Source organism: Protobothrops mucrosquamatus, unplaced genomic scaffold (assembly GCF_001527695.2).
Source record: "Protobothrops mucrosquamatus isolate PMUCROS unplaced genomic scaffold, P.Mucros_1.0 scaffold454, whole genome shotgun sequence".
In the NCBI taxonomy this organism is placed as follows: domain Eukaryota; kingdom Metazoa; phylum Chordata; class Lepidosauria; order Squamata; family Viperidae; genus Protobothrops; species Protobothrops mucrosquamatus.
This window is the reverse complement of record NW_015386777.1, coordinates 446,145-457,624: the sequence shown is the minus strand read 5'-3', so window position 1 is coordinate 457,624 and position 11,480 is coordinate 446,145. Positions and strand designations below refer to the sequence as shown.

At 53.8% G+C, this 11,480-nt stretch overlaps 1 protein-coding gene across 1 annotated transcript in view; it reads right to left on the bottom strand.

The window, feature by feature from the left end:
* ADO (2-aminoethanethiol dioxygenase) overlaps positions 1-11,480 on the bottom strand; it is a 22,546-nt gene continuing 11,066 nt past the window's right edge. The window contains exons 2-5 of the mRNA XM_029284237.1: positions 9,569-9,661; positions 9,310-9,404; positions 1,872-1,927; positions 1-798 (exon numbers count right to left, since the gene is read on the bottom strand). Coding sequence (XP_029140070.1) covers positions 1-798; positions 1,872-1,927; positions 9,310-9,404; positions 9,569-9,661 — 1,042 coding nt within the window. The remainder of the gene's footprint in view (positions 799-1,871; positions 1,928-9,309; positions 9,405-9,568; positions 9,662-11,480) is intronic.

The window sequence follows — 11,480 nt, the reverse complement described above, 5'->3', positions numbered from 1 at the left end:
TCAGGGGCAGACGCGCGGGCCCGGGTAGGGCTCCCCGCCGCACCAGAAGTCGGGCGCCTGCGGCGTCTCCAGCAGCCAGAGCGGGGCGGGCGGCGGCGGGAGGCTCTGTCCGTCGAGCAGCCGGTAGTAGTGGCAGTCGCGCCCGCGGGCCGGGTCGTAGGGCGGCGCCAGGATGTCGAGGAAGGCGGCGGGGCCGCCCTCGGCCGCGATCTGGTGCAGGTTGTCGCGCTGCGGGGAGAGCAGGCAGGGCGGCGCGGCGGCCGTGTAGAGGCGGTGCGAGCGCAGCAGGGCCCGCAGGCGGCGGGGACGAGCGGCGGCGGCAGCGGCGCTGGAGGGGTCCTGCGGCTCCCTCCCGCCGGGCAGCGGCTCTTCCTCCTCCTCCTCCTCCTCCGCCTCCTCCTGCCCGGCCTCCCCGGCGGGGGCGTCGAGGCAGGCGATGCGCAGCGTGCCGTAGAGCACCTTGAGCAGCCCCTGCATGCCCGGGTGGTCGTGGAGCGGGATGCAGGCGCCGGCGCGCAGCACGAAGACGCCCATGCTGAAGCGCGCCGTCTCGCAGATGTGCATGTAGCTGACGGGCGGCTGGCGGGGTCCCGGCACGGGCGAGGGGCCGCGCGGCTGCAGGCCCAGGTCCTCGGCGCGCACCTGCCCCAGCAGCTCCCGCAGCCGCTGCAGCTCGCCCGGCGCCTCGCCCGCGNTCTCTCTCTCTCTCTCTCGGGTTGGCAGCTGGGCGCTCGCGGGCGCCTCCCGTCCGGCTGGCAGAGAAGCGGCGGGAGTTGGGCTGGGGCGGGCAAAGCCACCCTGGGACCCCCTGGGCGGGGAGGGAATGGGAGAAGCTGCCAGATTAATATTTATACGTTATGTGTAAGGGTGTAGGAGGTCTATACATATTTTGTGTACAGTATGTTTAAATGTGTGTTATGTATGTGTACTTTGAGAGCAAGCAACTAAATTTCATTTTTAATGTGTGCCATTGTGCCCACAGTAAAGAAATGACAATAAAGGTTATCTTATCTATCTAGGATATGCGGCGAGTCTCGAAGGAGAAACGGTGCAAAAGTGGCGCGGGGAGGGGAGGGGAGGGGAGGGAGGGAGGGAGGAAAAGGACAAAACCGAGAACCAAGAACGGGACAAAGTTTTGGCGATGCTGAACTGAACTTCAGGCACACTGCAAAATTCTGTTATAAATCCTACCACGTTTACCCTCTTTTCCTTACCGGCCAGTCATGCTGTAAACTTATTTAAATAAAGCACCGAAGGTCTTGCTCGAGAAGGCCAACCGAATCCCCGGTGGTCTCCTTGGGGCTCGTGGCGCTTCCCACCCGAGGGCCTCCCGTGGGGCTGCGTGGCCGCGACCACAGCCGCTCTTCCTCCAGACTCCGGGCCAGGCTCGCGGGGGTGGGGGTGGCGGTGGGTGCGGAGGGTCCACAGAGAGGAAGAGTCCTCCTGATCCCCTCCCGAAGGGGGCTCGGCTCCAGCAGCTTTCTCTCTTGGGTCGGCTTTCAGTGGGAGAAGAAAAGAGAAGGCCCCGCCCGTGGAAAGAAGAGGGGAGGGGGCGAAAAGTAATACCCTGCCGTCCTCCCCCCCCCGGAGGGGGTTCAGCCCTTTTTCCTGCCCTTCGCTCTTTTCCTAATCAGGTTTCAGCCAAGGCTTCTCCACGCTGTTGCTGTTCAAGGTTCTGATGTTCCCTCTCCGCACAAGCACACACACACACACACAGACACCCCCTTCTCCAAGCCCGCAGCCACCCCGGAGACACCCCGAGTTAGCCGGGGTCTTGCTGACCGAAGGACGCTTCTTCACGTTCTCCTATCCTAGCCAGCTTTCTTGCGCTGCTCCTCCTGGGCTGGGTTTTTCACTGCCCGCGTCTTTACCGCTGCCCGCTGCTTGGGGTTGGGGCTGAAGAGGAGCAGCGAGCAAATCTTCTGGCCTGGGGCAAGAAGGCACGGTGTGGCCAGAGGGAGAAATAAAAGGAGGGATTTTGTGGGCCCAGAGAGGCTCCCCTCGGCTGAGCGAAAGGGATTTCTGCTCCTTTTAATCAAGATCGTGATGGTTCAGAATCATTCTTGCCCAAAAGCCACAGAGGTGCCCAAATAGTTTTTTTTCAAAGACTTCAGTTTAGGGTGGCCCAAACAAGAGGTGGATAATGGGGTTATCCATCCACTCTTATGGCCCTCACATGGGTTTTAGTCTGACTGCAATTTTCTGTGTCATGCAGACCCAACACACTACACTGACGTATGGCTAGTAATTTGTTTATTTTTTACTAGTATCCCATCTTTATTATTTTTATAAATAACTCAAGGTGACAAACATATCCAACACACCCGCCTCCTCATATCCTCCCCACAACCAAAACCTTGTGACGTGGATTGGACTGAGACAGGGCGACTGGCCCAAGGTCACCCAACTGACTTTCACAGCTAAGACATGAGCAGGTGGAGAGGAAAATGCCCTGGCCATATTGAGGAACCGGACTTTGTGTCTGTCGTTAACCATCCCAAATGCTATTTCACAGCAGCCCTTGAGAAGCATTATGGGGCTTCTTAATAATAATCAGAACAGAGCTGGAAGGGACTTTGGAGGTCATCTAGTCCAAATCCCTGCTCAAACAGGAGAGCCTATATCATTCTGGACAAATGGCTGTCCAGTCTCTTCTTAAAAACTCCCAGTGTTGGAGCACGCACAACTTCCGGTGGCAAGCAGTTCCGCTGGTTAATTGTTCTCACTGTTAGGAAGTTTCTCCTTAATTCCAGGTTGCTTCTCTCCTTGATCAGTTTCCATTCGTTGTTTCTTGTCCTGCCTTCTGGTGCTTTGCAGAGTAAGGTTGACCACCCTCTTCTTTGTGGCATTATTTGTGGAACAAAATCTCCCTTATAAGCTACAGTTTCATATTTTTGTGTGTTTTCAATTCCTTCATTTGCAACCATCCCCTGTGTAAATTGCCATTTTCTTTTCAAAAGCTGCTTGCAAATAACTGCAAAAGGCTGACTTCCGTTTGCAGTCCTGATGCAGATGTGAAACAGTGATATCACTTCATAACTGAGAGGGTGATGAACTGTTTCCTTGAAGTTTATGAATCACTTCTTTGGTAGTGACCGCCATAACAAATGGAAAGCTAAATGCCGACCTCAGAGATAAACAAGATGACTTAGTGTTCTCAGAGAATAACGCACAGAACCCAAACATTTAGCAGAGAATGAAATGGCGAAGTTAGACTAGCATAACTTTGCCTTGTTCTGATCATGTAATCGGCAGATCCTCTGGGTGGAAAATTCTTATACTTCTAGCATTGGCAGCAGCCATAAAAATGAGGTTTTCTACAGTTGTACAGCCTATAAATTATCTCTTGCTGGCATACTGTGATAGTGGGCAATTACTGAAAAACCTGCCTACCTGTTCATTGCATTTCCACACTGGCACCACAGACCCCCCCCCCGGCTTCCGTCCTGCAGATCCTCTTGGTTCAGAGGGGAGACGTCCCCCCCTCTGAGCCCGGCACACCTACGGTGGTCTCTCTCTCCGGGGCAGGAGGAAGCTTGTGTTGTACGGCTGTGAAAGCTGGCAGCTCAAAGTCTGAATCACTGGAGATTCACATTTAAGGGCCATGTTTGTGTGTGATGGGCAATACGACAAATACATAAATTCTGAAAGGGTTTCCTGTAGCAAAATGTCCGATCCCCAAAGGTGCTCGTGGCTGGGTGTCCAACAATGCCTTCTTGTTCTCTGGCATTCATGCTGGTTTGGCTGGCCAGAGAGGATGACCGATGGCTCCAGACCAAACACCTTGGTCTCTTAGAAATGATGGAGCACCCCTGAAAGCCCTGGGATTTGTAGATTACACCTCTCGATATTTACTGTTTTAGAAATTAAGAAATTTTACAAATTTAAATTTCCTTCCTTGGCCTCTGAAAGGGTCCTGGGGGGCCCTTTGAGACCCATTGTTGGAGAGGATAGTCAGGGTTCTTTGAGGGAGGCCTGCTTATGGGGCGGGATGACCTCCATAGGGTGAGAGAAGGAGGAACGACCTTCCCAACAAGACCCCTTGGCTCTCTGTGGGGTCCCTTGACCACCACTGGGGCAAAGCTTAGGATGGTTCCGCTCGTACCTGCAGCGCACCCCACAGCCCCAGCGGTTCCGCTTCTGGGGCCCCTCTTTTCCTGGTCTGGCTGTGGAATTACTGCCCGGGGCCACTCTTGCTCCTCGGGGAGAAGCTGGGATCCCGGCATTCCCGGGATCGTGTGGCAGAGGAACGAGCAGAGTGGCTGAATGCCTGCTGAGCACTGTTGAGGAAGCCCTTTGGGACAGCCAGTAAGGTTTGAGCAAAACATTCGAGGGGCTGGTTGAGGGGCCACACAAAGCCTCCACCCAGCTCCCGAAGGGGCTCCCAGCCTCACACGCGGCTCCTCAGGAGCCCAGACGGAGGAACATTCCCAAGGCTGAAGGCGGCACTGAGGCTTCCTGGCCTGGCCAAAGAGCAAGGAAGTGCGGGGCAGTTGCCCTTCCTTGCCAAGGGATGCCCGGAGGGGCCATCCCATCATTGGCAGGAAGGCAAAGGTCATCCTGCTGTTTCTGAAAGGGAGGGGAAATAAAAGGGGGGATGGGATTCTGCCCAGGAAACGGGGGAGGGAGAAATCATCACCTTCCTTTTTCTCTGGAGGTTTTTCCGGGTCCTGAGATTTTGGGGTGGGTGGGTGGAAGGCTGCCGGGGGAGCCCCTCCTGGGTGCAGGGGTCAGTGGTTGGTGGAGCATCCGGAGGGTTTAAGGAAGTTTTGAACTGCCTCCGTCTCCAGAGACCCCCAGTCCCTCCTAATAATCGGGAGCTGAAGACGGCTGGGGCTGAACCAGGGCAGGGTGGGCAGGACCCCAGAGCAGTTCAAATCCTGCCCTGCAGCTCCTTCGCTCTCACTGAGGGGCAACGTTTATTGCTGGGGGTCTTTAACGGGAGGGCAGTCGGAGCACCTTGGAAAACAGGTGTTTTTAGGCTGTTCTTGGGCACCGGGGAGGAGCCCAGTCTGGACCTTATCCGTCAATCGTAGCTCTTTGATTAGGACACGGATGTCTGCCCTGGTTGGACTGGCCCGTGTATCCATTCCCCAGAGAGCATTAAGGGGGTGTGTGTTGGGGGCAGAGGGGGCGACGCCTGTCTTGGGCTGCTAGAACAGGGCAGGCGAGGAGCTGGCACAGCCTGCACTGCTAATTGCAGCTGGGGCTTCCGGGTGGGTTTATTTATTTACTTATTTATTCGATTTATGTAGCCAGCCATCCCAAACCTCTGGGCTGCAAACCACCCTGGGCAAGGCTGCAGAGAAGGGCAGGGCCCGTGGGGCTTCCTGGGGGGGGGGGGCTCAGGCTGTGACTCAGGGAGTAAATATGGCTGCTTTCCTGCCGGCTCTTGGGGCAGATGACTCAGAGGCCGGAGGAGGGACTGAGGTCAGGCCAGCAGCCAGAGGTAGCCTGATTTACAGAGAGCAGAAAGTGCTTCCTTGCTCCCTTGGGAGAGGGGAATTTTTGTCTCCCGCCCCCTTGTAACGCTGCATTATTTGCTGGGCCACTGAGTTTATTTATCCCAGATCACAACCTCTGTGGTTTTTCTTACAAAACTGCACCATGCTCGTATATCATTTAGAAAAAGGAAGCAAATGAGGGGTTCTTTTTTTTTTGTAGTGCAAGGGTTTAAAACTTGCGTTATAAATTAATAGTATTTCTCCACTTTTAAGCACGGGGTGCCTGATCATTTCTTTTCAGTGCCCAAAACATCAGCAATTATTAGTCACGGCTAATTATAGATATCCCCGCTGTGCCCTGTGATTCCCCACGCAATATTTGAGCAGCTACATTTTGTCCGCAGAAGAGTGCAGGGGAAGGGGCTGCTCTGGGTAAAGCCCACCTCCCTTTTTCCCACCTGGGATGCCCCTCCACACTGACCCAACTACGATGCAAATGCTGCACTTATCAAGCCTTGTGACCACCTGGGGCAGCCCATCCTGAATCGCAGGGCCCTCGTCCATTTTTATTGGTTTCTATTCCTTGTCACTCGAACAACAGGCGGGGTTAGGAGCACCAAGGGCCGCCTCTGCCAGGAGAGGAGAGCCCCCCCACACCGGGGAGGGGGGGAGTGTCTGAGCAAAGGGAGAGGGCCGCAGAGCCCCAGCGCAGCCTTTTCTGCGGAGGAAGTTCAGGCAGTCCTCGATTTATGACCACAATGGAGCCCAAAATTTCTGTTGCTAAGTGTTGCTCCATTTTACAACCTTTCTTACCACAGTTGTTAAGTGAATCACTACAGGTGTTAAATTAATAACATGGTTGTTAAGTGAATCTGGCTTTCCCCGTTCACTTTGCTTGTCAGAAGGTTACAAAGAGTGTTTCCATGACAAGTTACAGTCACTAAATGAACTGCTGTAATTCGAGGACTGCCTGTAGTCCCTGATGCTACTCGGGGAGCGTCCGTCCAGGGCACAGTCCAGCCGTGGTCTCTGTTTGCCTGCCGCCCTGCCCTTCGCCCCCTTCTTCCTCCTGCTGCATGGGGGGGGGGGAGCGCACATCTTTCCCTCCCACATTCCTTGCGTTGTCTTTTCAAAAAATTAGTCTACCTTATCGGCTGCCACCCCTCCCCCACCCTCATTTGATTTCCCTACATCTGCCAAACGCAGGTTATCGGGGGGGGGGGGGTTAGGGTTGGGGAGTGGTTGCACTAAAGGCTACTTTGGAGGAAGACACAGTTTGCTTGTTTTGTGAACATCTACACAGTGTCTATTTGCCAAGCACTGTTAGCACAATTTGCAGCCCTTTTAGACAACTTGGTGTCTGGAGGGTGCTGGCTTCTCAGACATGTTTTTAAACAGGCCACAATAGTTTCTACAGCTGTTAATAGTTTCCTAGAAGAATGATGGTATTATGTTCGTTTGTGCTTAAAATGTGCATGACTTACATTGCACAGGAGTCAGAACGAGAGAATGTCAGAACATTTTCTTTGTTGCTGAAACGTGGCCAGGAAAGTCTTCTCTAGCTCGATAAATTCCTTGCCGTCCATGTGCGCTGCATCGTGCTGCTCTAATGGCTCAGAGTCACTATGAAAGTTGTCTTTGTATGTGTGGATGTACAATCCGTCCTGTTTGGCTTCTTTATTTATTCTGCATTCTTTATTGTGATGTGTATTCTTTTCCCCCCATTCTAGACCAGAAATTGTTGTTGAGCTCCTCACAAAGCTGAAATAATGCTGTGTATTTTAAAAAATGTGAACAATTTGAAAAAGTTATAAAAATGTATAAGCTGGCTACAGACTGAAGAAATTTCTGCATATTTTAATATAAATGGTAATGCAAATATTTGTTCTTTCCATTCAGAGGTACTTTGTTCTCCAAAAGGACAGAGGTTTAATTATGCTTGTACTAAAGAAGAACAAATCCTTTCTTCTTAAGGAACTGGAATGATTACAGTTCAAAAGGACATCCTTTGGAGATGCTCAGATGCTCAGCTCAAGAAAGTAAGCAATGCAGTACCCCAAAGTTCAGGCTTAGTCCCAGTACTTTTCAACATCTTCATAAAGAATTTAGATGAGGAAATAGAAAACGGACTCATCAAATCTGCAGACGACACTACACTGGTAGGAATAGCCAACACCTCAGAAGATAAGTTCAAAATCCAGATAGACCTTGAAAGACTTGAACTCTGGAGCCTATCTAACAGAATGAAATTCAACCAAGAGAAAAGTAAGGTTTTACACTTAGGCAAGAAAAAAAAAACCAAATGTACAGATACAGATTAGATGAAACTTGGCTCAGTAGCAATAACTGTCAGAAGGATCACTTAAATATGAGCCAGCCGTGTGCGGCAGCAGCCAAAAAAGCCAATGCAATCCTAGATTACATTAACAGAGGGCTAGAATCAAGATCAGGTGAAGTCTTAATACTGCTTTATAAAACCTGGGTAAGACCAAACCTGGAAGACTGCATCCAGTTTTGGTCACCATATTATAAAAAGGATGTAAAGACTCTGGAAAGAGTGCAGAAAAGAGCAACAAAGATGATTAGGGGCCTGGAGGCTAAAACGTATGAAGAACAATTGCAGGAATTGGGTATGTCTAGTGTAGTGAACTGAAGGACGAGGAGCAACATGGTAGCATTGTTCCAGTATTTGAGGGGCTCCTACAAAGACGAGAGGGGTCAACCTATTTTCCAAAGCACCAGAAGGCAGGACAAGAAGCAATGGATGGAAACTAACCAAAGAGAGAAGCAACCTGTAATTAAGGACTATTGAGAACAACCAGCGGAACGGCTTGCCTCCAGAAGTTGAGGGCGCTCCATCACTGGAGGCTTTTAAGAAGAGACTGGACAGTCTGAAATGGTACGGGGTCTCCTGATTGAGCAACGGGTTGGACTAGAAGACCTCCAAGGTCCCTTCCTTCTCAGTTATTCCGTTAAAGCGCTGCTCCCACCAGAGTCAGCGGAGCGCCCAGGGTCGCTGGGACTCTCCATTGCTCCGGCGCAACCTTTGCGCCCCCCCGGTTGCCCTGGAGAGCTGGGGTGGCCGGCCTCTTCTCGCCTCGGCCGGGGACGCCGGAGCCGCGGTGCGCCGGGCACGAGAGGCTCTGGCCGCCCTTCGCGTCCAGCCTCCCGCCTCGGCTCTTTTCCCAGCGCTTGGAGTAGCTGCGGTCAGGCGCCGGCCTCGGCCTGGCAGGTGGAGAAAGGCAGAGGCCGCCCGACAGGGGAAGCGGCGGCAGCTGGGGTTCCGCGGCAGCCGAAAGGGGAACTTGGCGGGAGGAACCGATTGCTGTACTCCGCCTCGAGGTATTTTGGGCTCCAGACTGCCAGTTCTTCGAAAACCACCCCGCTTCCTCACTCCCCCCCCTCCCCCGCTTCCCCGGTCGGCTCCTGGCTCGGCTGGGCCGGCTCGGCCTTCCTGGCGGGCTCCCGGGCCAGCTGGGCCTCGGGGGGGGCGGGGGGGGCGAGGGGAAGCGCCGCCAGGTCAGCCAAGAGCAGCCCCTGCTTGACCAAAGCCCCCCCCGGCCAAGCCCCGCAGTTGCAGGCGGCTGCAAACATCCAAATGAAGAATTGCTCTTCGGTATTCATCGTTGCTTATTTCGAAAGGTAAAACGAGGACCTGTCTGAAGCCTCCTGTGTGCTAATTGGACATTTACAATAAAAGCCACATTTTCCTCAGGATGGGATGCCGGGATCTGCTTCCAGTTCCCCATTCCCCCCCCCCGGGAGGCGCCACGTGGCCGGTCCTAGGGAAGCCTCCCTCTGCTCCTCAGCACCCTATCTGGGCACCGGGCTGAACGTGGGCTGCAGCGCCCAGGACCTCCCTGGCCTTCCAGGCGCTTCAGCGTCAGAGACTCCAGCCGCTCTTCGTAGCTGTGGAACCAGCCGGGCTTCTCGGGTGCGAAGGCAGAGGCAGAGAGTCCCCTGCGGAGGAAGCTGCGGAAGCGGGTGGTGGAAAGTCCCTTTGCGGCAACGGGTGGTTTCTCTCTCTCTCTCTCCGTTTGGGCCTCGGAGGGGGGGGGCGTCCCCTGGGCTGGGTCACCCTCCGTGATCGCTGGAAGAAACCGAGGGGGCTGTTTGTTCCCCACCTGGAATCTTCCTCCGGAGGAGCTGAATTCTTGCAAGTTCCACTTAGCTCAGCAGGGACTTTCTCTGGGAGCCCGGAAGCCGACACCCGAGTCCTGGAATTTAAGGAAAGCCACAAGTGTCTAAAAAAACCCAACACACGACTCAGCTGTGAATTAATCTTCACCTAGACCTGAAACATGAAAAGCACCGTTAGCTACTATTTGCCAATGTGAGCCCAGTAAAAATAAGTTATTTCAACCCTAATGCATAATTAACCGGCTGCAGGTTCTCTCCGGGTGGAAGAATACAGGTGGTCCTCGGCTTATGGCCACAAGGGAGCCCAAAATTTCTGTTGCTAAGTGAGATATTTGTTAAGTGAGTTCTGCCTCATTTTACCACCTTTCTTGCCACAGTCGTTAAGTGAGTCAGTAGTACGGCTATTAAGTGAATCTGGCTTCCCCGTGGACTTTACTTGTCAAAAGGTCGCAAAAGGGAATCACGTGACACCCCTGTCCCAGACACTGCGACCGTCATAAATGTGAATCGGTTGCCAAGCGTCTGAATTTTGATTCATGTGACCCGGGGGGAGGGGGGGAATCCTGCAAAGGCTGTAATTGTGAAAAACGGTCATAAGTCACATTTTTCAGTGTGTTGTAACTCTGAACGGTCGCTAAACGAACTGTTGTAAGTCGAGGCTGCAAATGGCACGTGTAGGTAGTACTCGTTTAGCAACCGTTCACAGTTATGTCAGTGATGAAAAAGTGAGCGTGTGACCAACTCTCTCCGCCTGGGAGCAAAGGGAAAGCGGAAGCAAGACCAGAAGCCCAGCCACGGTTTCACTTCTTAGCAGCTCCAGCTTGCAAACAGAACCAAGGTGGCCTTCAGAAGCCCCTCTCTGGGCAGGCAGGGCCCCCAAGGCAAAGACCCCCGGAGTGAGGAGGCTCCCCTGAGGCCAGAGAGCGGAGGCTGAAGGGGAGCAGGGAAAGGGAGGTGGGGTGGAGGAGAGCAGGGGAGGCCTCCCGCCTTCCCATTCTCACAGGCGGGTGCGCATCTTGGGCAGATTCCTCCTGGATCAGCAGCAGCAGCAGCAGCAGCAGCAGCTGTGGTGGTGCTGGTGGTGGTGCTGGTGGTTGGTGGGCGGCTTTGGAAACTGCCAAATGCCACATTCGAAGTGCCCTTTTGGGCTGCTTGTTCAAACCGTTAACTCATCAACCTCCAGTTTCCTGATGAGCCCACCGCTTAGTAAAAGCAAAAGAAGGAAATTTCTTGGTATGGAAACTGACGGGGGAGGAAAGGCCAGCGGAGCCTTTGAAAGGAGAACTGATATCAAATGGATCTTTCCTCCTTCCGGTCCTGCTTCTACCTTTTCCTCTCCCTTCCTGGGATGGGAACAGACTCCTTGGCAGCCGCCTGGAAGGGAAGGGTTCTCCCTCTCACTCGGACCTTTTAGGGCCACGGCCTCTGAGATCAGAGGGCGGAAGTTACAAGCACCACTACACTGTTTACCCTCTGCAGTCAGAAGGCGCCTCCAAAGGACCTTGGTGTGAATGGGGAGAAACAGACTCAGGCTCAACCCTTCCAAGACTGAGTGGCTGTGGTTGCCGGCTCCCAGGTATGGTCAGCTGACTCCATCGCTGACTATAGGGGGCGAAACTTTGGCTCCCTCGCTGAGGGTACGCAATTTGGGGGTCCTCCTGGATCCACGGCTGACACTGGAAGACCAGTTGACGGCCGTGGCCAGGGGGGCGTTTTACCGGGTATGCCTGGTGCACCAGTTGCGGCCTTTTCTGGACCGGGATGCCTTGCGCACAGTCACCCATGCTCTTGTCACCTCCCGCCTGGACTACTGTAATGCTCTCTACATGGGGCTTCCCTTGAGGAGCACTCGGAGGCTCCAGTTAGTCCAGAATGCGGCCGCGCGGGCGGTGATGG